This window comes from Maylandia zebra, linkage group LG17, assembly GCF_041146795.1.
Source record: "Maylandia zebra isolate NMK-2024a linkage group LG17, Mzebra_GT3a, whole genome shotgun sequence".
Lineage (NCBI taxonomy): Eukaryota > Metazoa > Chordata > Actinopteri > Cichliformes > Cichlidae > Maylandia > Maylandia zebra.
In genome coordinates, this window is record NC_135183.1 from 19,337,506 (window position 1) to 19,364,547 (window position 27,042).

General features: G+C 38.6%; 1 protein-coding gene across 6 annotated transcripts; it reads right to left on the reverse strand.

The window, feature by feature from the left end:
* Nucleotides 1-935: 935 nt before the first annotated feature.
* Nucleotides 936-25,719, reverse strand: LOC143413266 (uncharacterized). 6 transcript variants are annotated; one of them, XR_013093902.1, is made up of 10 exons: nt 25,583-25,719; nt 14,851-14,907; nt 14,457-14,653; nt 12,694-12,769; nt 11,576-11,698; nt 11,364-11,438; nt 10,825-10,929; nt 7,613-7,678; nt 1,496-1,843; nt 936-1,338 (listed from the first exon to the last, which is right to left on the reverse strand). XR_013093902.1 is itself a non-coding variant. In XM_076876050.1 (9 exons), the coding sequence occupies exons 5-9, from the start codon at nt 11,693-11,695 to the stop codon at nt 1,829-1,831; spliced, it is 381 nt and encodes a 126-aa protein (XP_076732165.1). In that variant the 5' UTR covers nt 11,696-11,698; nt 12,694-12,769; nt 14,457-14,653; nt 14,851-14,907; nt 25,583-25,719; the 3' UTR covers nt 936-1,828. The 6 variants fall into 6 exon arrangements, 5 of the variants coding, with proteins under 5 accessions (XP_076732165.1, XP_076732162.1, XP_076732164.1 ...); XM_076876050.1 differs by having other exon boundaries at nt 936-1,843; XM_076876047.1 differs by lacking the exons at nt 936-1,338; nt 1,496-1,843 and adding an exon at nt 5,759-6,827.
* Nucleotides 25,720-27,042: the final 1,323 nt, after the last annotated feature.

The window sequence follows — 27,042 nt, forward strand, 5'->3', positions numbered from 1 at the left end:
ATCTTGTGTCACTAAAAATACAATTTATTTTAATTTTATATATTGATCAATGACCTGCAGAATCTCCTTATCATATTAAGGGATTCATAATTGTCACTTTATGCTTTCTCCATCTCTAAAGTGATGACATCCTTGCATTACCGGTACATACTTTAGGTTCATTTTCTGCAGGCAGATTTACACTATAACATGCAGCGTTCTATAGATGGACACATAAAGAAATGAAAAATTACATGTATGTGCTAACTTTCTAAACACTTTGTTACATTTATGATAAAGTAGATAAAACACATTTACGTCGGCCTTGGCTCAAAGTTCATTTAAAGACAAGAACTATGTCTGTGTGTGTTTCAGGTCCTGCACTCTCAAAGACTGAATGAACCAGCATTGCAGCCATGGGTCACCGTGAGCATCACAGGGAAGGTTGAAGCTGCCCACTGCACCTGTAAGGCCGGAGTCGCAGAGACCTGCAGCCATGTCGCTGCTCTTCTGTTTAATGTAGAAGCAACAGTGTTGATCCGTGGCACAAGGACTGTTACAGATGAACCTGCATACTGGGTTTTGCTGGGTAATATGACCAAGATACAGCCAGAGGTTGGCCATAAGATAGACTTCTCCTCTTCAGCTGCCCAAAAAAAGGCTCTTGATCAAAACCTAAACAGACCATCTGTAGTGACAGGTAAAAGGAGCCGTCCTCAAAACAGAAAAATCCCACCTGCTACTTTGGAGGAGTTGTCACTGCTATTGGATACTTTGCTGGAACACAGTAAAGCTGTGGATTGTGGGAATGACCCATAATGTTTTATCTAGGGGTCTACATTTATGCCTGTAGTGCACTGCCGTGTAAATAATTTGCATTTACTGAATATATACTGACTGAGTACCACTGTTCAAAAGTTGAATAAAGAAACAAACTAATTTTTGCCTCTTTTTTTTTATTGAAACCACCTTATAGAACATCACATCAGTTACAATGTAGAATCCATGTCATTTATAGTTTACAAATGACAAAATGTTTACACAAAATCATGAGTGTTTACATGACATCACCCACTACTAACATTACTTTATTTACTGTATCTTTTGAAAAAATACAGCAATTTTAACAGCACAAGACTTAAGAATATTTAACAGGAGCAGGTTTCATTCTTCCCTGGTTTTATTATCACACTGTTCACCAAAACGCAGCAAACCTTCACCATCTTATCCAGAAGGGTCAACTCTTCACCCTCACATGGAAGAAGTAATCTGATTGGCATGGTGGTATGTTTGCAGCAGGTCCCTTGTGTAGCGCTGGAACCCAGTCACGATGTTTCATCCATTTCATAGGCTGGTTTGCTGCAATAATGCCAAATAATTAGCATCTCTATAGATAGAAGGTAGTTCTGCAAAATCACTCAGTAGGATGTTTGTTCTAATTTGCTATGAGCTCAGAGCGCATCGAAAATAAAACTAATAGGCTATAAAGAGTGATATGAACATATTTAGAACTTACCGGAATGAAAATGTCTGGAGCACCAACAGATATTTGGAGATGGAAGAGAACTGCACGTCAGCTCGTCTCACAGCTGCTATCCAGGCTAGACGCCTTCGTTTGGTAACATCAATACACGAGCTGCTCATGTTGCTTCCAGGTTGGGAAAGAATGAAAAGATAAACCATTTTCAACCTTATTTTCTTGCCGGTTGTGTGATCGAACATTGCAGCCGACCACACAGCAAATACGAACCATGGCTGTTGTGTGTGACTTCGCTCCCTTTTCACTTGCGCTAGACCCCCAAAATGGCGGATCGGGCCAAAATCCTTTCCACGCCCACCCCCCGTGACATCACGCTCCAAAGCCCTATAAAGACAGGTAGATGAACAGGTGGTTAGTTCACTAAAGAGGCAATTAGATTATGTGCAGCTCTATAATGCTGGTGGTGAGAAGGAGAGTGATGTAACTACTGCTTCAACACTGCAATGATTAGATTTTACTCTGAAGCTTGTTACGAGTTATGTGGTGGAGGATATGCTACCTGTTTCAAGTTGGTAAGGTTTATACACGCATGCAAGATTCACTGTTCAAAGCGTCGCAGTGGACATGGTCAAAGATATTAGATATTTATTTTTAAAAAGAAAAGTATGATTCAATATTTAAATATTAAATAATATACCATGTTACTGCTACTGTCCTTTAATGTCAGTCATAAGGGTGGTACTTTAAGAGCCATATATTTTAAGAGGTCAGACTCATTGTGAAAAGTTTGAGAACCACTGTGCTAGATCACCTGCTGGGGAAAAAAAGAGAAGAAAACAAGCATAAAGACAACAACGCATTAAGGAAACCACAGCCTAGGTAAGTACAAGTAACATTAAATTATAAATATTGAGTGTTGAGCAGCACACACGACCAACAACCCATGATATTCTTTGAGGCAGCAGCCAAGAAAGATAGTGTGTGTCTGTGCACTCCTGTGAGACCAGAAGTCTTGCTCTAAGCTGACTGATAGATACACCTCCCTTTTTTTTTTTTACTAGTTCACTGACTTTGAACACTGTACCGTGTACTACTTACCAACAGCCTTACTATAAATATTTTCATCCCTTGTGTTGGAGTGCCATCTTGTGGCCCAATTGAGAAGTGTTATACTAAATGCTAATGCTCTTAAGGGGTGGTATTAGATTGACGTAGTTCCTTAGCAGGTTTGTAGTGGAGGAATTGGAGGCCAGTTATATTAACGGTTAATATAAGGGTATGTTCAACTGGGTTTTTTTGTCCTTGATCATAGAAACCAGACCACCACATCCCTCTACACTAACTACTACTATATAACTACTATAACATAACTCAGCACTGAACTGACATGCACCATCCTGTATATGTATTATCCAGCTCGCATTACACACCATGCATGCACGATGCTGAAGGTTGTCGACCCTTGAGCCTGAGTGAAAGATTGTTGCCCTTCATTCAAGGGCTGGACTATGACCCAGTCTGAAAAATCCCCTTGATGAGAGGCAACAAGCTGGGGTGATTATCTTGACTGTCTTGCTACCTTTACATTGGAGGTTTTCCCAGTGGATGAAAGGATTGTACACTGCTCCTTTGGGTCAGAGATCAGATTTTCGATGTACCAGTCGATCTATGTCCCTACCTTTACCTAGGGTCACAAGCTTTAGGTAGTGACTGAATGAACAAGATTGTAGATACAAGCAGCAGAGCTTTCCCAGAACCAACTAACTAATGGTTGTTGCATTTGGAGCAGACAGTATGAGAAATGCCATACTCTATGTGGCATTTCTATTTTGCTTATTACGATTCTGATATAATTATAGAATATCTGAACAAATGTAGAAAGTATAGGTATACAATGTGACAAGCTTAAATGCATGTGGCTCCACATTATTGCCCCTCCTGCATTCTCAGGAGTTGGGAATTTGGTCACCCCCATCCTTAGCACTCACCATTCCACAGCGTTTGAACTGTTAACATATGAGGGAGGGACTTTGATAAATGATAATAATCATGCTGAAGTGGCAACCCCTAACCCTACTCAAGTAAATTTAAGTGTTTACTTCCAAAAGTACTTTTATTGCACCACATTCATTCACTCATGAGCTACTGTAACATGAATCAAATGACTGAATTGCAGTCAAGTTCTATAGAATCTTGCTAATGACCTCCTAATTGTATTCATGTGTGTTACAACAGGGACACATGAAAAAGTTTCACCGGCTGTCAACACCTGCCGTCGAGGACTGGAATTTGAGACCCCTGGTGTAGAGGAGATAAAGGAAGCAGCAGACGGCTTTCAGCTGGAGCTTAAAAGAGTGCTGTCTCTCAATCATTCAATCCAGACTTCAGGAGCTTGTTTGAATCACTCAATCAACAGTAATGGCTGTTTCGCCAGCTATTACCCGAACACACCCAGACACAAAGCCTGGAGGGAGGAGACAAAAAAACACACATACCCACACACCAATATGGGAGGAACCACACACCAAAACAGATAGCATGTGATCACTTTCCATAACATTTCATTGAATCATAACTTCACAAATTTAGGATAAAGGTTTATTCCTGACAAAGACTAATGATGAATTATTAATAATTTATTTTACAATCTCTGTCTTACAATACAAAACACCTTGAGGCTACTGCTGTTATGATTTGACGCTTTATAAATTAAAATCGAATTAAACTTAAAATTACTTAAAATTTAATAACTACATTCTATTGCATACAGCAGTGATGGGATGGCCAAACTGGTGTTTGCTACAAGCTTTTGCTAAATATATAACTGGTATAAATAAGTAACTAATATCCACGTCATCAGGCAGATTTATCCTTTTAGGTCGCCGCCTCCTGTTGAAATCAACCACTTAAACCTACCAAAGGGATGCATGGCTCATTAAAACTGAAATGTTTCAGTACTTACCCAAAAGGAACATCAAATTTTAATTACACAGATTTGAATGCTAAACACAATGGGGACTAATACTGTTCTCTTCTAAAATCAACTGAAAATAACAACAATAATCACTTAAAAGAAAACAACATTTTGAGCAGAACAATCAAATATATTAGTCACAATGTACCAGAAGTACTTTCAACTGTACTCAAAAAGCAATTTAACGCAGTTAAGGATTTAGCAAACCACAAGTTGACCATCAACACTGACTCAAATTCTAATCTTACAAGTGGGTTTAGATATCCTGGACAAGACCCCATTAGCACCAGCTTGCTTAAAGTATGTAACAAGAAGGGAATCCCTGCAAGAAGTTACAAGGGTGAACAACGTAAGTACAGATTTTACAGAAATCAAATGTAATGGAAAATATTCTATTTTCTTCTCACATTTAGATTTAGGTGTTTAGGATTTCACTGTAGAGTTTTGTATAACATTTTATTTCTTAGGTGACGAAATGTGTGTGTCAATATGATGAGGTGTAACTGCTTTGCTATGCTCAACTGTGCTATCTGCAGACTGCGTTTCTTTGAACGAAACTCCCAGTGCCAGATGATTACAACAGCAGTCCCCAACCTTTTTTGCACCACGTACCAGTTTATGTCTGGCAATATTTTCACATACCGGCCTTTAAGGTGTCGTGGATAAAAACAACAAAATAAAACCAGTACCAAAAAAGAAGATTCACTCATAGCACACAAGTTAACAATAAAAACCAATACAAACCCTGGAAGCCATAAATTTCACACCCGAGCATCAACTCTCGCTGCCCGGTACCAGACGGTACTGGGGGGTTGGGGACCGCTGCATTACAATACAAAATTCAGGTAATGCTGAAGCCAGGAATTAACTAGTCATCATACACCAAGGAACACAGCAATGTGTGGAGGTTTGACAACAATGTGAGGAGGTAAATGGAGGACATAAAGGCACATGAGATAGTAAGGCAGAAAAAGGACACATGGGAACACAGCTAAAAAGAATATACTAAAGAGATCTGAGGAAGCAAAACTGAACATAATGCACATGAGATAAAGACAAAAACAATTTTTTAAAGGAAGTGACAACAGAGACGGAGACTAGACAAGACACAGGGAAGGTAACCAAATCCAAAACCACTAAGTTGAAAGCTGAATCAACATCAAAAACCTAAAGCTCCAGCATATAATAATCCCAAGACATAATTACATGAACTGAAAAATGGGTAGGTAATCTCTGAAAGCAAGAGCAAAGAACAAAATAACTCAAAACAATGACCCAGGAGCCCTGACAAATACTCAGTTTACGCAAATGCACCTTAACTGGACATTGCTTTATTTTGTTTTGCTTTTACAACACAGAACAACCACAGAAAGACTTTTCGAGCGAAACTATGACTGATGTGCTTCCTACACACAAAAAACAACAAGATATTTTTTTAAAAATGCATTCATTGTTTTACATGACTTTACAAGCACAGGCAGGTGTCAGGTGTCAGGTTAAAGGACTTGATTACTTTGAGGTGAGGAGGTTTTGGCTTTAATTTGAACATAATAAAAATTAAGATTATTAAATAAACAATAAAATTGACAGTTAATAAAGAAGTTAGCTAGCTTGTAACTAAGACTTTTTTTGTTTCATATACTACCATACTGCTAGAAATTTACCTCCAATAAGATTTAAAGTAAGAGAATACTTAATGTCATGTGGTGCGTGAATCATGTCCATGAGCCTATGGTTATTCTTTGCTATAGCACACTGAAAATGCTTTAATTTCGTACTTGACAAAACTGTTATTTTCTTCCAGTTTGACACCATCCAGATATTTAACTGGATGTTTCTGGAATTAAATTCAAGTTTTGACCTTAGTTGTTTTCTTCTTTCTTTCTTTCTTTCTTTCTTTCTTTCTTTCTTTCTTTCTTTCTTTCTTTCTTTCTTTCTTTCTCTTTCTTTCTTTCTTTCTTTTCAGTAAAATCTACTATCCTCAACAACTTCAGCCTCCACAAATTAAAAAAGATTTCAGTATATTTTTTCAAATGTTTCTGCACAGGATTACTACAATACAACATAACATCAAATAACATAAAAGAGATATTAGGCTTTTGAAAAAATGTTTTGCTATTTATGTTGTACATAAAAAAGCTGCAAGAAAAAAGTCCCCCAGCCATATATCTCCTGCTTCTCCCACTCTATAAAAGCAAATATTACTTTTTTTTCATAAAGGACAATTTAAAAAATCACCATCATGTCCTGACCTCTGAGTCAATTTGTGACAGCCTAACTCAGTGCAAAGGTTAAAGTCAGAGTGTGTGGCTTCACTTCAGTAGCTCCTCACGACAATGTGTCATTATGTTTGACCTGATAAATCATGAAGCAGGTAATGAGCAGGCCCAGCAGCTATAAAGACAGGCAGATGAACAGGTGGTTAGTTCACAAAAGAGGCAGTTAAATTTAAAAAAAAAGAAAAAAAGTTGCCGCTCAATAATGGTGGTGGTGAGAGGAAGAGAATGCTGTAACTGCGACTCCTTCAACATTACAATGACTAGCTTTCCAATGAAGCTTGTTACTAGTTGTGGAGGATATGCTTCCTATATCAACTTGGTTTAAACAGAAGTAAGGTTTATACATTCAAGCAACATTCACAGTTCAAAGCATCACAGTGGAGGGGAGGGGGGGTTGCTTCTCCTTTCCGAAACTGTAGCAATCAGAATTATTGTCTGAAGGCCAAGAAAAATGCCCAACAGACTTTTTTTTTTCTTTTACCAAGTCAATCATTACGACTTTTGCTATATTGGTCCACTTCATTGTCGTGGTTTATTTGATCTTTATTATTTATTTATTTATTTTACTTTTAAATTATTACAATCAGAATAGACCAGCCTGATGAACAGGAAAGAGAAAGCCAAAAATAAAAAGAAGTTGGGAAGACTATTAACAGGAGGATCAGTTTTAAAGTTGTTCATTTTCGCTAGCTCAGTGTAGTTTCTCTTTTATCACATGTATTTATTTTTAGGATATGGATCAACATGCAAAGGCATTCTCAGCAAACACTTATATCTGTATTATTAATAGATAATGGTGAACAAGCAGATACAGTGAAATATTACTAAATATTATTTTATTAAATATAGAAATCTTCATAAAAAGCACTAGTTACAAAGGAAAACAACAGTGGCACTCACTGCTATGACAGCAAATCCAAAGCAGAAGCCCATAGTGATCTCGGTTTGGACGAACTCCCTACAGGACTGATAAAGTGGAGGGAAAATGGTCATTATTTGGTATATAACTGACAAGCAGACAGCAACACCAATTTCATCTAATAATAGGTCAAATGTAGACCTGGGAAGTAACGGAGTACAAATATTTTGTTGCTGTACTTAAGTAGAATATTCAGGAAGTTGACTTGATTATTTATGTTTCTGACGTTTTACTTTTACTCCCTACATTTTAAAGCAAATATCTGTACTTTCTACTCCTTACACTTTTAGAAAAGACATGCCTTGAAACATAAGCCTGAAAAGTAATATACTAGAAGACAATCCTATTAGTGTGTCACTATGTTGTATGGTATCACATGCAAAGATGTAAAAGACGCTAACCTACGTAATTTATGCACAATATATAGCGGCATAAATAGTTGGTTAAAGTTACGCCAGTGTGGGTGTTTTTTGTTTGTTTGTTTTTTAAATGAGTGCAGATTGCCATAAGCTGTGACTGCAGTTTTCTGTTCAGTCCTTGTGCCAGAAGAGGCATGTTGTTTTGTTTGTTTGTTAAGCCACTTAAATGAACCTAACAACTGGTTTGTGGAGTGCCCTAATGGACACTAATTTTTGCTCAAAATGTCATTAATTTGTATGAGGGGTGAGAAGAGAGCGATGGGTGTCTACATTTTCTCCAGCCATCTGTAAAACACATGGAAAACTCTGCCATCGTTTGGGCCTGCTTTTCAGCCAATTATGTTAGGAATCTATTCCAAATTTATGAAATTATGAAGTTAATTATGAATGTAACATCATACATTTATACAGTCCAAAAGTTTAACTGCACTGTTGGGTCTTAACAAGGTTCCAAGTAGTGCTTCAACATGCAACATATAGAAATGAGAGTGAGACAAAACAAAAAAAGTCAAGTGGAAGACCCAAAAAAATTTCACCAGCACTAAGCTGAGTACTGAGGATCCAATTGGTTGTCTGTCAAAACACTGGACAATCCTCGACCCAAATTATGACCGATACCGGTGCCAACTGGTGCAGTCAGCACCAGTAACCATCAGACGGCATCTGAGACTGAGGGGCTTCAAAAACGATAAGCATCTTTAATAGCTTCTTCTCCTCGAATGCCACAGAACTAACTGTTTGGACTTTGCAAGACAGCACCAAACATGGGAGATTGAAAGGTGGAAGAAAGTTTTATTCTCTGATGAGAAGTATGGCGGCACAGTGGAGGGGACACCATAATGGTCTGAGGTGCTTTTTCCTTTAGTGGAACCTTGCAGCTTCAGGAAGTGGAGGGGCATCGAACGCCGCTGGTTATGTCCAGATGTTGCAGAGAGCATCCCCAATTGGGTTTTTCAACAGGACAACATTACAGTATATAATAATGGATTGCATTTATGTAGCGCTTTCCGAGACCCTCAAAGCACTTTACAATTCCACTATTCATTCACTCTCACATACTGGTGGAGGCAAACTACAGCTGTAGCAGACTGACAGAAGCAAGGCTTCGGCTCCTCTGGCCATCACCGGTAGGTGAAGTGTCTTGCCCAAGGACACAACGACCAAGACAGACAGAGCCGGGGAACGAACCGGCAACCTTCCGGTTACAAGATGAGCTTCCCAACCCCCTGAACCACCTTTTGGCATTTGCCAAAAGGACAAGGGACTTCTTCCAAGGGAATAATATCACTCTTTTTGGCCATCCTTATGCTCCTCCTGATCTAAATCCAATTGAGAACCTTTGCGGATGGATGGCAAGGGAAGTTTACAAAAATGGACAACAGTTCCAGACAGTAGACCAATCAATCAAGCCTTTTATTTGTCACATGCAAAGTTTACACCTGCAGTGAAATTGGAGGAATGTTCCCACTCACATCATGGAAAGGCTTTGTGGTCCTAAAGTTTTGATCAGCTGTAAAACAGCCTGTTTTATTTTAAGCATTGTTTTCAATAAACTGCAGGCTCAAAAATGTTTTGTTTCACTCCCATTTCTTGTTGCATGTTAAAGTTCTACTTGGAACCTTGTTAAGATCCAACCATGCAAAATAAGATTTTTGGCATTTTTAAGTGGTCTTAAACCTTTGCTCAGGACTGTGTAAATTGTATTATAGGCAACAACTTCATTTTTCAGCTTGAGAGTGATCCCAAACACACAAAAAATATACATGAAACATAATTATTCATGGAGTGCCCTCCCTTGAGCCCAGACTCCAATATTTTGAAGCAGTGTGGGATCATCTTGACTGGAACCAATAACAGTCAAAATCTGAAAGCTTTTCACAAGTTCAGGCTGTGTTAAAAAGTAAAGGTAATACCAAATATTGGCCCCCAAGCTCTATTTTTATAGAAAGCCATGGGTGCCAAAATGAATTCAATAAATACATCATTGAATAAGTAATTAAAGGTTTAAATAATTATTTAGTCCAGATTTCCAGGGACAGTCTTTGTTTTCCTGATGAACATCAGTAATATAATCATAGACAAATTTATTCCTTTTTCATGTTGACTGCAAACAATTTTACATATATGATCATAATATGTAAAATTACATACCTAAACCATAATTGATGACCTCATATCAAATTTGTACGTAGACTGAGACTGTACCTAGACTGTTTGAATTGTGTTATACTATCTAATCTTTATTCACAAACTCTTAAATATCAGCAATTCTGCAGGTGAGAGAATAAAAGTTCAAACTGTCGGGAACAGGTTATATCGCTTCAGTTTGAAATCAGCTGGAAGCGCAACATTTTCACTGATTCGTTTACTTACAGGATGTTTATGTGATTACAATGATAGGTTTATTTTGGGCTTTCATGCTCAGAAACATAAGTAAATAAAAACCACAGTCTTCTATCTTGCTTATTATGATTATGATATAATTATAGAATCTCTGAAAAAATGTAAAAAGTATAGGTATACAGTGTGACAAGCTTTAAATGAATGTGCCTCCACATTATTGCCCCTGATGGATTCAAAAGACATTGCCATCATTTTTAATGAAATACTAAATGCTGTTTAGTGGCATTACTACTCGTGGTTGCATAGTTTACATCACAGATAACAGATATCCATATGGTCGAAGACCAGCTAAGGACCAGCCAGGTGGATATTCTAAGTGACTTTAACTACAAGGAATATTTGACATTCCAGTTCAATTTTATAAAACCAACCTGAGGTTTTGATGTGCATTCATATCCTCTTGAAGACCTGCATTCACAGGAGTCAGGGTTTTGGTCGTGCCAGTCCTTAGCACTCACTATTCTGCAGCATTTGAACTGTCAGCAAATGAGGGAGGGACATTCATAAATGAAAATAATCAACAAAATTCTACACTACTGTGTTTTTATCACCATGATGATTATAAAATCATTATCACTGCAAAACAATTAAATCCAGAAAATAGTGAATATCAGTATTAGATGCAATCAAACATTTCTTTGACTGCAACAGTGAAAATATTATCTAACTCAAATTTGAAATTTTATACCAAGCTGGATAGCAATGTGCATCTCTGGGGCCTTCCAGTGCTACTGCTAAGTATGGACAGACTTGACTATTCAAACGTGAGACCTCAATCTGACCCAGAAACCAAACAGCAGTTTCCATTGGAAAAGCTGACAGAGTGAGAAAACATGACCAGGAGTGTGCTTGTTGTTTGTTTTATAATAATGCACTTGTGTAAGACTGGCAGCATCAAATTTTTTCTGACCTGGTTTCTTTCAACAGCTGCAATGATGCCAAAGATCATCATGATGATCATTCCAATCCCCATGAGGCCTGCGAACTGTACATGGAACAATACTTAGAACATTACCACATCATCATTTTGTTCTAGTTTTGTTCGTTGTAAAATTAACAACAAAAAGATAAACAGGTATCACTTTCTTTGTTATCTTGTTTAATGTGGACTCTTGTACTTACTATTGTGAGCATGAGGACTTTCTCAGAACATGCAGCATATATTCCCAGGATGGAGACACCTAGGGCGACAATGGCAAACAGAAATATCCAGCCCAAACCTGGCATAACCATATTTGACATGTCCTCCGGGAAAATAGGGAAACAACACAAACAAAAATTAACAAAGCATCATTTCTTGGAATGAACAACATTGTTCTGTCTTGAGTGTTTATATGCTAATGGGACAAATAAGTAGCCCTGAATATTGTATTTCTATTGTTATACATCAGAAAACTGTGAAGCTTTTATTTTGATATGTGCATAGACAGGAAGCAGGAAGTGCAGAGAACATTGGAAAAAGCATGGCTACACCTTTGAAATCTGTTGTGTTGAATCCAAAATAATCCTTCAGAGGAGTCCTTCAGAAAGCAATGGTGTTTTGTGACATTATTTTCTACCTTCTTTGAAGTACAGTAGTTGTAGTTTGTAGCTTCTGAGCTAATGATACAAATGTATGCTCACCTGCTTATTTTTTGTTGTATTATTATTCAGATGTATATCTACAAGATACTTATTTTGTAGTCTCCTACGTTACTGCCTAACTATAGTTACCTGCTGATTATATGACAATCCATTAAGAGTTTTGTTTTATGTGTTTTTCACTCCAGTTCAATGATGTCAGGTCAACAGGATTGCTATGTTCGAAGTCATTGAAGGAGCAAGTATGCTCACCTTCCTGGCTCTTGAAAAGGAGTTTGGCTGGTTGTTTATCTATGTTCATGCTCAGGGACTTCAACACATAGAGAGAACAGTACAAACACCAAAGACAATTGCCCAAGAAAACTGGTTTGTAGGTTAAGTTACATTTAAAATTGTTTAAAATATTTGAGGTGGTAGGTACTGGAGTCCAATAGAAACGGAAAGCATATTTAATTAGCTGAAATGAGCCAAAACATCACCCCATTATGACATAAGACATGGTTCATGACTAAATCGTCCTCAGTGCTCATGAATGCATTTCAGGGCATTTGTTTCAGAGCACTACTGAACTCTTTTACACTATAACAACAACGCAATATAGTTTCAACAACAAGTCATCATGACATCACGACTTTATCATTCATCCATTCCTCTTCTACCTCTTGTCCAACTCCTGGAGCCTATTCCAGCCACCTCCTATGTACATCCTGGACAGGTCGCCAGCCTGTACCTGGGCTAACACAGAGAGAAAGGCAAGTATTCCTGCTCACAATCATAATTTAAAATCACCAAGTAACCTAACCCCACTAACTGCATGTCTTTGGACTGTGGGAGTAGAGACCCCGCACAGACACGAGGAGAATATACACACTTGAGCAAGTATTTGCATATTTGGTCCTCAGCTGCTGTGGTAACTGCACTTTAGCAATGAGTGAAACCCCTGGAATGATAACAATGCCTACGAGCTGTTTTAACATTTAGCTAAAGTGTGCACACGTTCACAGCGTTTATCAGCCAAAGAGCAAAGATTGCTCTCCACTAAGTACAAGCTTTAAACACTGATGGATGACCTCAGAAGCAGTCTGTCATACATGACACTGACAATGATGTGAGCAATATTTGTGCATGTCTGCAATTTTTAATCAAAAAAACATCCAACTGCCCCCTAATATTTTTTTTTTTACATTACTTTACTAAAGAAAACGTTGGCTTAAAAGTCTTATTATGTTTTAAAGTTTACACTCCTAATCTGTCTTTCATGTACACATTTCACCAAAGACAAATGTACAGCCAAACAGAAATTGTTCAAGCCTCTGATGAGTATAAACTATGTGCTTTATAGTCTTTCATTTCTCTTACGGTGTGCAGTAAGTAAAGAATGGTAGCCGTTGCTAACCATCGTTCATCACCCAAAAAAACTGAGCTTATAAACATTTCTCCAACCCCAGTTCCAAAAAGGTGGGAAACTTCCTAAAACTTAAATAAAAATAGAATGAAATGATTTTCTGACCTAGTAAACCCAAATCTTATTCACTATAAAATACAGAAAGCATATTAAACTGGAAAAATGTATAATTTCAAGAGACATGTCTCAAAGAAGTTGAGAAATCTAAAAAGTACTATAAAGAGCAGACATGCACCAATCTGCTAAAACTGTGTCTACAAACTGAGGAGCAATTTCAAAAAAATGCTCCTCAATAACAGATTAAATGCTGCGTTGAGGCTGTCATTTTTAGCATCTATACGTAATGACACACTGAATTTAAAGATTAGGCTTGGACTGACTGGACATGAAATGGAATTAAAATAATAAAGGTAGTAAGTCAGACTCCGGGGCACTGGAAAATCAAATACATAAAATGAAATAATACAAAAATTGAACATAAATAATTTCTTAAGTCAAAAATAAAGAATCAGGAGGCAAAAACAAAAACTCAAAAGGCTGATTTGAAGACCCAGGACAGTAATAAAGTATATAATCTCTCTGATTTAAAGCGTAGTTTGTGTTTTGATTTTGATTAAATGCTCAGTTCAGATTGTGTAAAATATTTTTTTCAGAAATGATTGTATTATATCTGTCACGTCACTGGGTTTGGTGACCCAGTGCTTGTGTTTTTGGCTTAAGTTATACTCTTTGAACTATGGTTTTCTGTTTGTATTATATTTATAGTTCCTGGTTTCTAGGTTTCTGTTCTCTGTGTGTTCTATGCTTAGTCTTAGTTTTCTGTCTTTATTTTTTCCCTGTGTTCTACGTGTAGTTACTTTTATCTCTGTGCTTCCTGTTCCCTCTGTTCCAAGGTCTGTCATGTTTCCACGTCTGTGTGTCAAATATGGGTCGTTATGTCTGATTTGTCCCAGCTGTGTTCCCACCCATTCCCCATCCTCTTGTTGTCCTGCCTGTGTATTTAAGCCATGTGTCTACCTTTGTTTGTTGTTGATTCGTCTGCTTGTCATCCTGTTTCATCTGTGTTTCTCCTGCTGCTGGTTCCTCTGTGTTTCAAGGTTTTTTCCCCTTTTCCTGGTTCTGTGTCTCAAGTTCCATGTTTCTGGTTAGCTTTCCCAGTTTAGGTTTATCTTAGTCTCTAGCATTCTCTGCTTTTTTGTGTGTCTTGCCTCCCACTGTAAATAAAGCTCACGCTCAGTAAGTGCCTGCTCTTGAGTCCACACTCTTCACCTCAAGTCAGATCGTGACACCATCATATATTAACTATTTTTTGGCTTTTTCAGTTTTTTTTTTTTTTAATATATTCAAATAATCTCTAGCTTGTGTCTAAATTGGTACAGGTGGATTCAAAGGACATGTTGTTGTTTCTTACCTGTGTGCTGTTGGCAGTACGCTTTACTACCAAGGGAATAAGTGTACATCCCAGGATCTGAAGAAACAGAATCACAGTATGTTAGAATATGTGATGAACTCGTTTGCTTATCTTTCAAACTATAAATTAATAAAATGGTAACTATCAAATTTGATTTTCATACTGAACTTTACATTTTGTATGAAAAAAAAAAGTTTAACATACATTTTCTAATGCTCATAACTTTTTAAGTTACGTGTCATACCATCAGTTAAGAAAGCACATGATTTTTCTTTTTATTCCTCGGGGTTGAGATCAGCTTTTCAATTAAGTTATTGTATGAAAGATGTATTTTCTATAGTCATTGATTTGATTGCATACTTTTTTATTAAGATTTTTTGCCTGACTGGAGAAATATATATTAAAAGCTAATCAAACACCTCATTTAATGCTTCAACCTCCATTGCCTTTTGGTTATTACATTACTACATTATTATATTACTTTTTTTTTTAAATTTGATCGGGGTGTTATTTATACATTTAAAATCTATTTGCACTTTATGAAGATTTTTTTTTTATTTACATCAAGTATAGAAAAAAAAATGCTGTTTTCCTTTCTTTGAAGTGACCTTGGCCTGTCTGTTTTTTGTTTGGTTTATTTCGGGGGCGGGGGGTGTTCCTCTTTAAGCATACCAAAGCGAGTAAAAGCTGAAAATCTTTTTTCCATCTTTTTTTCTTTCACCCCCCCCCAAAAGTAAGAAAAACAACACACACTGAAATAAAATCAGAAACACCAAAGTTTCCACTTACCGCAAAAAATGAGTTGAAGCCAATAAAAACACGCTTTAGCGGCGAATTAATTTTTCCCATTTTGACTTTGTAGAGTGTGACTAACGAGAGGTGAAGTAGACTGAATGTAGTGGAGTGTGGTGATGTGTAGCTTTGTGCACTCTGATAAACTTGCCTGAGAGTGAAAGTAACTGCAGGAAAACCCAGAAGTAAAGCACAACTGAAGACAAACCCTCACATGTGAACTTTACCCTTCATGAACTACAACCTGAAAACCAGAAACCATTTTCTTGTTTCATATATAGATTGCTTTTCTCTTGTTACTACTTGATGCTGATGTGGCTTGAAGAAACCTTCAATTGTTTTTTAAGAGATTCATTCTTTATAAGACATCATTTAATACAAAGTTGTTTTTTTTTTAACAAAATGACACCAAATGTTATTTAAATTTTTATTCAAGTACCACCAAAATAATCATGTTTAACAATCAACACAACTGATCTAACCACATTAAACAAAGAATGAGAAAACATCAAATGAAAAGTGAATATCCTGATGAAATATTTCTTAAGTTCATAGCTAGGATATGTGATAAACAAACATGCAGAGTTCAAAATAAAGTCTGTGGACAGTTAAGATACTATGTATATCGGGGGCATCAGACTTAAAGCCCAATTCAATTCTATCTGACCCGTGCGATTGTTTCATGAGTCAGTTATTAATGGCTCGTTAGTTTGTGGGAGCCTCTGTTCAGGCTTCAGACCCATTGAGAATCCATACAGGCATGGGTGGGCACACCATGCGAGCCAATAATGTAAAAGAAGGAATGGGGCAAATGTTCCACAGGAAGTGTAGTGGTACAGGCCACATAGAAAGAGAGAGAAGGAGCTGGATTAAATGCTAGCGTGTCAGAAAAAGTTAAAAAAAAAAAAAAAAACGTGCAAAAACTTAAAATGGGCATCTGTGTCACGATTTCCAGAGAGAGTGAGGAGTGGACCCAGATGCAGGCAAATGGAGCCAAAGGAGGATAATAACAAAAGGCGAGCCTTTATTGACGGCTGAACAAAGTTACAAACATGTGGAATAGTGAAAACTAACCCAAAACCTAAATTGGGAAAACTAGGAAAAAAATAATACAAACATGAAACTAGAAACAAGAAATTAGAACTAGCAAACCTGGAAACTTAAGGGGACTGAAAGCAGAGGTAACACAGGGGATGACAAGCAGAGATAAAACACTGAGGGAGGGAACACATAATCACTAACAGCAAGGAACTAAACAACCTAACATCAGAGAACCTAACCTTAGAATATTCTTTTAACCCGAAAACAGTCCAATAGAGACTGAACAGTAACATAAACACAAGAACCTTAACTGATAAAATAAACTTCTACAAAGTGTCTTAAAATGCTGAGAAGCAGAAATGTATGTATCTAGCACAGAGTAATGGCTCAGAGTCTGAGTTTTTAAATGACTCTCACAGGCCTGAATGTTCACTTGAAACCATTTATAATTATAATTCTTAACTTGTTTGATCTGCTGCTCACCACAAACAACTATAAGCAGACATTTTGGACTTTTAACTGTATTTGTATTAGTTTTACAGCTTTACTGATTAAAAAAAAAAACCTCTCTTGGGACCATTCATACTACACGAAGTAGTCACAAAGTCTGGGCAATGAGCTGCCAGAACTTTTTCTTTAATTTTACCCATTTATTTCTTACAATAAGTCCAAAATGTCATGCTGACAGATTTCTTTCTTTATAATGCAAAACAACTGTTAAACATGTGACTTCTTTACACAGACACAAAGGGGGAGTTTCAGTTTCACACACAGCCCACTCAAGATCAAAGTAGGCTGTGTGTGGCATATAACGGTAAATGAGTTTGATTCCCTCTGGTGTAGATGATACAAAGTGACAGACTTCCTGTTCAGATCTGTCAAAATATTGTAGTAATGCCACACTGGTTTACACCAAGAGTGCAACACAGTGTGCCACATGCACAAATGCACATATTGCTATTGTTTTATTTATCTTAATTTTATTTTATCTTCACCTTTCCTAAATAAATACCTGATCAAGGACAAATTTTGTGCAAGATACAGTTATAGTGGTCCTTATTAATCTAATTAGAGTTTATTGGTATGCATATAGTAGTACAACAAACCCAGGCCCAGTCTCATTGTACTATACACTAGCTTCACAATAGCTACATGGGATCTGGGTTACAGTAACTTTGCACAAAATATCAATATGAGAACTGAATCTAGAACACAACTATCTGGCATCAGAAGAATCAATATTTTAGTATCAATACACACACAGCTATTAACGAAAAGAAATTACACAAAATTTGCTCTGTGGATGCACTGCTGAGAAAAGCCCTCAATTGTTCACATGATAGTGCGGGGCAAGGCCTCATATCAGTTTCACCCGAAACCTCTGGTGGTAACAACCCATGCCTTTTTTCACATCTTGACTCATGTGATGATGCACATAGGTAGGTCAATGACCCACTCAAGGGACAATTCCCACTACAGTTTAAATACCAGGGACTCTCCATCTTTTGGTCTTAGAACTGAAGAAGCTTCTTGAATGAGAAAAGTCACCTTCTTTTTATGCTCTTAAGAAAACTTCACTTTCACACTTCCTGCTATCCCTTTGTCACAAATCATCTCTGACACATGTCTCCACGCACTTCACCCTGCCTGCACTTTCTTCTTCATCTCTGTTGTTGACTGGTCATTGGTTTGAATGGTTGATCAAAATCAAATCAAATCACTTTTATTGATCTCAGGTATTTAAACTTATCTATCTTCACTAAAGTATCTCTATTCCTTGCATGTAGACCTTTCCACCTGTCTCCCTGTTATTCACACACAAGTATTGTAGGGTGATCGTGGCTCAAAAGTTGGCAGTTCGTCTTGCAATCAGAAGGTTGCCTACTGGTGATGGCTAGAGGGGCTGATGGTGCGATATAGCAGCCTTGCTGTAGCTTGCCTCCACCAGTGTGTCAGAGTGACTGAATAGTGGAATTGTAAAGCGCTTTGAGGGTCTCGAAAAGCGCTATATAAATGCAATCCATTATTATTATTATTATTCTGTCTTGCTTCTACTGACTTTCATTCCACTTTCCTTTTTCAAGCACCTTGAGGCAACTGTTGTGATTCGGTGTTATATAAATAAAATAAAATTGAAGTTAACTGAATTCTCTCTAATGTATACCTCTACCTCTGCGAGTTACCTTCTATCTGCTTCCTACTGTCACTACAATTCCCAGTCATCTGCAAACATGATAGCACATGGAGACACCTGCCTAACCTCATGTGTCAACATATGTATTATTAACCACTATGAGCAAGAAGGAGCTTTTTATTTATCAGTTGCCATGGTGAATCATGGCTCTGTTGATGATGACCTGCTTTCTCTACTCATCTATTCAACAAACTCTAAGTTTAAAAACTCAGAGTTTGTTAAACATGCTTCCTCAGCTCCAGTTCACAAGTAACCTGGCAAAGCTAAATACAATATAATGGTTATTTTGGAAATTGTGGGCCATTTAAATTAAAATAGACAAAAAGCTGAACATGAGTTTTCTTGTCTGTTTTTTATCCTTCAAACACGTTACCACATCAGCTTATGAAACCATCAAGGTGTTTCCAGACACAAACTCATGTTTTTGTGTCTCTGGAGGTTCTGTTAGATTAGGCATTAAAAACTAATTGGTTCTGTGACTACCAACTATCCTGTCAACAGGATAAATTAATGACACAGAAGGTGGTCCTTCTGCCAGTTCAGGGTCACCCACAGAGAAGATGTGGCATTCTCATGCTGCAGGTGGGTGCAAGCTTTCAATGTTTGTGTGTTGGACTTTTTTATGTGGTTTTTCATACTGTGAGCACACTGTGTGAGAGTTTAGAATCTGAAAGATACAGCTGTATCTGCTGCTCTGCATTTATAAAGAAAAGCTTCATGGCTAAACACAGCAATGTCTTCATAGAACCACTCATAAATTTAGTACACAGGAGAGCACCTCTGAATGCACAAAAACATCCAGCATTGAAACATATGGGCAACAGCAGCAGAAAAACACAGTGCGTACCATTGCTGTCAACTAAAAAAAGGAAACTAGAGCTACAGTTCACACAAGTTTACTAAACTTAAAGAATAAATGATCACAAAACATTGGCTTGTCTGATGAGTTCCAATTTCTGCTGCAATATTTAGACAGTAGGGTGAGAATTACATGAAAACATGGATTCAAGGCTTCTTTATTGTCATTTGCATCATATGTTTACATGAGGTGGAATGAAAATATGTGCAAAGGGTCCTGGAGAGAAAGAAAGAACAATGAAGAAACAGAATCAAAACAACCTGAGTACCAGTATGGAGTATAGATATAGCAGCAAACTGGCATGATGTCCAACTCTGATAAAGTGACGGTGTCAGTAAGTGTCAGTAGTGCTTATGTGCTACAATAACAGTTTTTGTCCATTATGCACAAAGAAGTCTCACAGCTTCTGGAATGACAATCATCTCCTTTGTCTTCTTCTCATTTAAACAGATATAATTTTTCCTGCACCAGTCCTCTAAGTGTTCCAAGTCCTTCTTGTAGCTGGTCTCATCATTGTTTGTGATGTATCCAACCACAGCTGTGTCGTCCGCAAACTTCACAATATGACAGCCTGGATGGTTAGGTGAGCAATCATATGTAAGCAGCGTGAACAGGAGCGCACAGCCCTGAGGGGAGCCAGTGCTGAGGACTATGGAAGATGAGGAGACATTGTGGATCCTCACAAACTGCAGTCTGTTGGTCAGGAAGTCCAGAACCCAGTTACAAAGAGAAGAGCTCAGTCCAAGAGTCAGTAGTTTGTCTACTAGTGTTTGCAGGATCATAGTATTGAAAGCAGATGAGAAGTCCATGAAGAGCATACGGACATAAGAATTCTTCTGCTCCAGGTGGGTGAGGGTGGTATGAACTACAGAAGAGATGACATCTTCTGTGGATTGATTCCTCCGATAGGCGTACTGGTGTGGGTCTGAAGTGACACTGATGGTGGCTTTGATGTGGGCCATAATCAGCCTCTCAAAGCATTTCGTGACAATCTGCGTGAGGTCTACAGACCAATAGTCATTTAGACCTGTCACAACAGAGCTCTTGGGTACTGGGATGATGGTTGCAGTCTTCATGCAGGTGGGGACAGCTGCCTGGATAAATGAGGAGTTAAAGATGTCTGACAGAACCTCAGAGAACTGATCAGTGCAGTTCCTCAACGCCCGCCCAGGGATGTTGTCTGGGCCGGCAGCTTTGTGGGGGTTAATCCTTTTGAGGCTCCTTTTCACTTCAGTTGCGGTCACACTGAGGGTTTCTTCTTCTGGTGGTCGGCAGAGTCTGATGCTGGGTGAGGGTGTGTTAGGGTCCTCAAAGCAGGCATAGAACCGGTTGACAGCCTCAGGCAGAGAAGGGTTCCTGGGGAATTGTGTATCCCTGGTTTTGTAGTCAGTGATGCGCATGATACCCCTCCACATACTGCATGGATCCTGGGAAGAAAAAACTACCCTGAATCTTCTGCGTATACGTGGCTTTGGCTCTCTTGACGTCTACGGTCAGTTCTCTCCTAGCCCTCCTGAGTTTCTGTGCATCACCAGACCTGAATGCAGCATCCCTGGCTTTCTGCAGGGAACGGACTTCTGCATTCAACCAAGGTTTCTGGTTTGAATAGCACATCACAGACTTGGTGGTGGTAACATCCTCCACACACTTACTGATGTAGCTGAGGACAGCAGATGTTTGCTCCTCCAAAATCCAGCTTCTCCTTATATACAGCAGCATCCTGAAGACCTGCCAGTCTGTGCATTCAAAACAATCCTGCAGTACAGAGTCACCATCATTGGGCCACACAGTGATGGTTTTCTGTGTCGGTTTGGAACATCGTAGTGGGGGACGGTAGGCAGGGACCAGCATAATGCAGATGTGGTCGGAGATGCCGAGGTGGAGGTGGGGTACTGCCCCCACCTCGGCAGTACCCCTTATCAGTGAATCAGGCGGTGATGTGCCTGTATCAGTGAATCAGTCTGTGGTGGTGAAGTTTTCTTTGGTTGATCTAATATCATCTTAATGATTTGAATGCCATGCCCTATCTTGAAGAACATCAGATCTCTTAAAACACTGCAATAAGAATAGAATAACCCTTTAATTGTCCCACAAGGGGAAATTTGGTTATAACAGCAGCAAAAGTAAAAATAAGTAATCACACATAAACTGCACACTGGAGCATCTCAAACTGAAATAAAATGCTACACGAACATTATTTAGCAACACTTGTGTTCCATTTACCAGATTATGATTTGCTGAGCAGGTGATTGGTATCTTGGATGAGCAGCCGTCACGTGAAATGTGAAAATGGATCAGCAGCTCCAGTGATGAAGTGCCCAGTTACTTTATCGAGGACTGATACTCTTTTAAAAAAGCATCTTTTAATAATGTCAGGTAACCCATTAAGTACAGTTTACATGATTTATAAACTCTAAAATAATGTTTTATATAAATACATTTATATCTGTAAGAATTTGATTTTTTTTTTCTTTGAAGCATGTTGCCATTTTGTGACTGCAGGAAAGTCAGCAGTGAACATTGGTCTTTAACCTCAAGCATGAGTTGAGGTTTTGGTAAACAACATGTCTGGCAGAAATTATTTTCACATCAGTTTCTGAACCACAAAGGGGACGAATGAGATGAGAAGAAGATAAAAGCAGGTCAGTGAAAATTTGTGTAAATCTTTGTCTTTTTGCAAGTGGTTACTTAGAAATAGGTCATGGTGTCTGCACAACTCCGAGTCTGCAACCCATGCCTAGCAAGCCGCATGCAGCTCTTTCGACCCTCAGCTGTGACTTCTGTGACTACTAAAACCAAGGAAATTTTAAATGTGTGGTTGAGCGCCTGATTTTTTTCTTTGCTTGTTTGTTTTTAACAGAATTGTACTCACAAACCCCTCCACCACAAGGTTTGCGATTCAAGGGGGGTTGTGTGTCCAAGGGATCCCAGTGACGATGTTGTCCGGGGGCTTCTACCCTTTATGGGGTATCCCATGGTAAATTGGTCCTGGGTCCGGGACCAGACAAAGAGCGATTAACAAATCTCCAATGAGCAGAAGATCAAGAGACTAGTTCACCCTACCTGGAATAGGGTTACCAGGGCCTCGCCCTGGAGCCAGGCCTGGGGAGGATGACCAAGGATGAGCATCTGGTGGCCGGACCTTAGTCCGGGGGCCCAGACAGGCACAGCCCAAAAAAGGGACATGGGCCCACACTCCTGTAGGCCCACCACCCACATCGGTCATGTGCAACGTTTGTTGGGCAGTGGCCATTGAGAGCTTGGGACCACCAGCAGCTTCTGACCTGATGATGTTAGAGCTTGGGAAGATGAATGTGGTTTCAGCAGGTCACATATACACTGGGGAGCTAGACCAGGTAGGACCCTAAGGCTAGTACTAAAATTTTAAAATGAAATCTAAAATTTACAGTCAACTAGTGAAGGGAGTCCAATACTGGAGTAATATGAGACTTTCTGTTGGTGCCTGTCTGCGTTTATGTGCCACATGACGGTTCAGAGTAAATGGCCTTCTTGGAGTCCCTGGGCGGGGTGCTTGAGAGACTTCAACACTCACGTGGGCAATACAGTGAGACCTGGAGGGGCGTGATTGGAAGGAACTGCCTGCCACATCTGAACCCTAGAATGTTGTTCTGTTACTGGACTTCTGTGCAAACCACAGTTTGTCCATAACAAACACCATATTCGAGCATAAGGGCATCCATGAGTGCACGTGGCACCATGACACTCTAGGCGCAGGATGATGATCTATTTTGTAATTGTATCATCAGCTCTGTGGCCACATGTTCTAGGCACTTGGGTAAACATAGGGGCTGAGCTGTCAACTGTTGGGTCAGGTGGCAGTGGAGGATGCTTGACAGACCTGGCGCACCCTATTAAGGGATTTTTAGGTGACAATATCACTCATCTGGAAAAAAATTTAAAAAAATCATATTTTATACAAAACATCTTATTTGCTCTCTCTTATTACTTTGTGTTCTGTTATGAAATATCATCAGTTACAATTTTCATTGCAGTACCACTGATTTTAGGGGGGGTGTCAGCACTCCATGGGACACTAACTTGGAATGGGAAATTATTTTTCAATCGGTCAATCATTTTATTCACATAAATTTGCATTTCAAACTTGGCCTTTAGATTTCCTTTTAGGTATAAGTTATTTTATTACCTTATTCCTGCATTCATGGATGTACCATTTGGAAGTTCACTTTTTTTTCTTAAATTAACTTTCATACATTTAATACAGCAGTTAATGGTTGTTTCTTGGATTTTTGGATGCGTTTACCATTATTTTTGCAACATTAGCACATTCTATATTCTATTGAAATGTATAGTTTAACTAATTTCTTAGCTAAACCAGAGGAATAGGCATCTCCATCTGATCATTGTAATGTGGAGATTAGGAAAATTTAGGTGAAATGAACGACACTAACAGTGACAGAAAAACAAAGACATTTGAAACAGAAATAGAAAAGACAATACCACACTGGAAATCACATTCTTTATATATATATATATATATATATATATATATATATATATATATATATATATTAGGGGTGCAACGATACACAAAATTCACGGTTCGGTTCGGTTCGATACTTTGGTGTCACGGTTCGATATTTTTTCGATACAAAAAAAAATGTTCATGCCTTTTTAATTAGTCATTTATTAAAATTATAAATATATATTTTAACACAAAAGTACAGTTTTTAAATTTAACCCTAACCCTTGTGCGTGTTGTTTTTTAGCTCGTCATATTGCAGCCACAGAAATTCTTTTGTCCATGAAACCATAAAGCTGCACTTTCTTTTTGCCTTATAGTCTGATTTGTCATAACTTCTCCGTTTTGTGGTAAGCTTTTCTTTGGCTGTCACTTCTTCACCCTGACCTGTCTTATTTGGCTCAGCAGAACTAAAATATATATCTGTCTGTGAAGGTTCTCAATCATCCAGGTCATCGTAGTGAAATATATATCCTGCCGCACTCACATAAGCTCAGCGATTCTCTGCGCGATCAACCTCTCACATGTTTAAGCTGCGGGAGATTTCACTTGTCATGTTTGCATAGTAAGCTAACGATTAATAAGACTATGTCAGAGGAATTGGTGCACAAATTATCATCACTCACAGATCAGTGCTGTCGCTCTCTATACACAGTTCGCGCGATTGCAAAGTGAAAGCAAAAAAACAAGCGCAAATTCAAACACGATTTCAATATGTCACATATTGACAGTGGCTCACCCAATGACATAATTACCCAGCTACATTTCTGAAAGAATGCAAAAGCATTGACATATATTTTTCCTTCCTACAATAGCCCGACAGGCAGGGGAGAGATAGCCCCGGGACGTCGGGCTAGCGATATTGCGAGCTCTGTATCTGATTGAGGAATCACTCATCTTTGGAAAAGAGAGTTTATTACAGAGAAATGTCTCTTTCCAAAATAAAAGCTATACTATCCGCTTCTTCTGGGCTATATTCTCAGCAGCATATTAAACATATCAGGTCTCCATAAGGAGAATCCTGTGCTAACAGCTGTCTAAATGACTCGGCTAAAGTTTGTAGCATGCATGCTTGTTGTTTTTGTCTTTGCACTAGGATGATGTCGGTGTAAATGTGCAGTCATATTCGTTGTGTTCCCACTAGTGCTTTCAGGTTAATCTCGTTGAAATGACCTTAACGCCACAACACGGCAAATCTCCGTTAACGAGCTACCCTATACAGAGGGGCTAGACGGCCAACACGTTAACGAGCTAACTGCGCTAACACACTAGCTCCCACCCATGTAATTGAGCATTGCATGGCACATCCAACATACTGTTTTACTTTAGTCAATGACGCGCTTACCTTCAGGGTCATACGTCACATGAAAACCAAAATAATTCCAAACGCCAGATCTGAATGAGGGTGGGGAGGTCCACTTCTGTCTCGCTAGCTTGCCCTGCGCTCTTCCTTCTGACCATCCTGTCTGTGTTGAGTGCTCAGTGAATCTGCGTTCGACTACTCCGCCTAGGCTGCACTCTCGAGCCTAGGCGGAGTAGTCAAATGCAGATTCACTGAGCGCTCAACACAGACAGCATCGTCAGAAGGAAAGTTGATAAAATAAATTACAAATTTTGTATTGTTCTTTTTTTTTCTCCCCTTTGGTTTTCTTTCTTTCTCTCCCCCTCTTTGTATTGTTCGATACCGAACCGAAAGCACTGTATCGAACGGTTCAATATCGATACGAATATCGTTGCACCCCTAATATATATGTGTGTGGACTAGGGCTGCCACAAACGATTATTTTGATAGTCAACTAGTCACCGATTATTTTTCCGATTAGTTGACTAATCAGATCATGCATCCATTGGACGTACAACGTACAGCTTATTGCACCAGCATGCATCTGCTCTTATATAATTATCATTAGCTTACAGCTTTAAGTGTTTAAGGTATGTGCTAACTAAAAATAAAGACAAGATGATATTTTATGAAATTTGCAGATTGTTTTGTTGGAGTTTAATAAACTCAGCCGTCTGCTCCTTGCTATCTAAAATATACCGGGATACCGGAGTATATTCTTGAGCATCTCACACGTCTGATAATCAGTTGTCTGCTTGACGTTTATTCAGCTGTGTAAAAACTATAACTTTAATCTCAGCCAAACCGATTTATTCAGGATCAAATAAAACACTGTAAAAAGGCCAAACAATAACATATTTAAGTAATCTAAGTGACTTATATATGTTTAACCTGAGTAGCGAAAGACGGCGGTGAGGTTGAAAACAATTTGCCGGGAGTCCGCTGTTCTCACGGGCTCTAGTGAGCCTTGAACCCCAGCTAGCTATCGAGCTGGTGGGTAACAGACTTCTCCGAAAACGTTGGAGCGCTTTTGAAAATATGTTGAGTCTTGATAAACTGAGCAGATATTTGAGGTTTACACAGCTACATTCTTGCCTGAAAATATGTTAAACATTTATTTTGTGACCCAGAAAGAATAATAAGAGTAATATTAAAACTAATTAGCTACCGCCATTGTTGGAAACTGAGCAGGGCCGCGCTATGAATTCTGGGACACAGCTTCTTCTTCTTCGGGGTTTAACGGCAGCTGGCATCCTTGTACATGCAGTGCTGCCATCTTCTGTTTCAGTCCATTATTATACTCTTAAATCCTACTACTTATTCCTGCGTCTTTTGTGATTTTACAAAGCTTCAAACGACGCGTCGGCTATTAAATTAGTCGTCGACGATTTTAATAGTACCGACACAATTGTCAAAAACGCAAAAGATAATGGCAGTGTAATTGTACATGTCACGGTGAATTT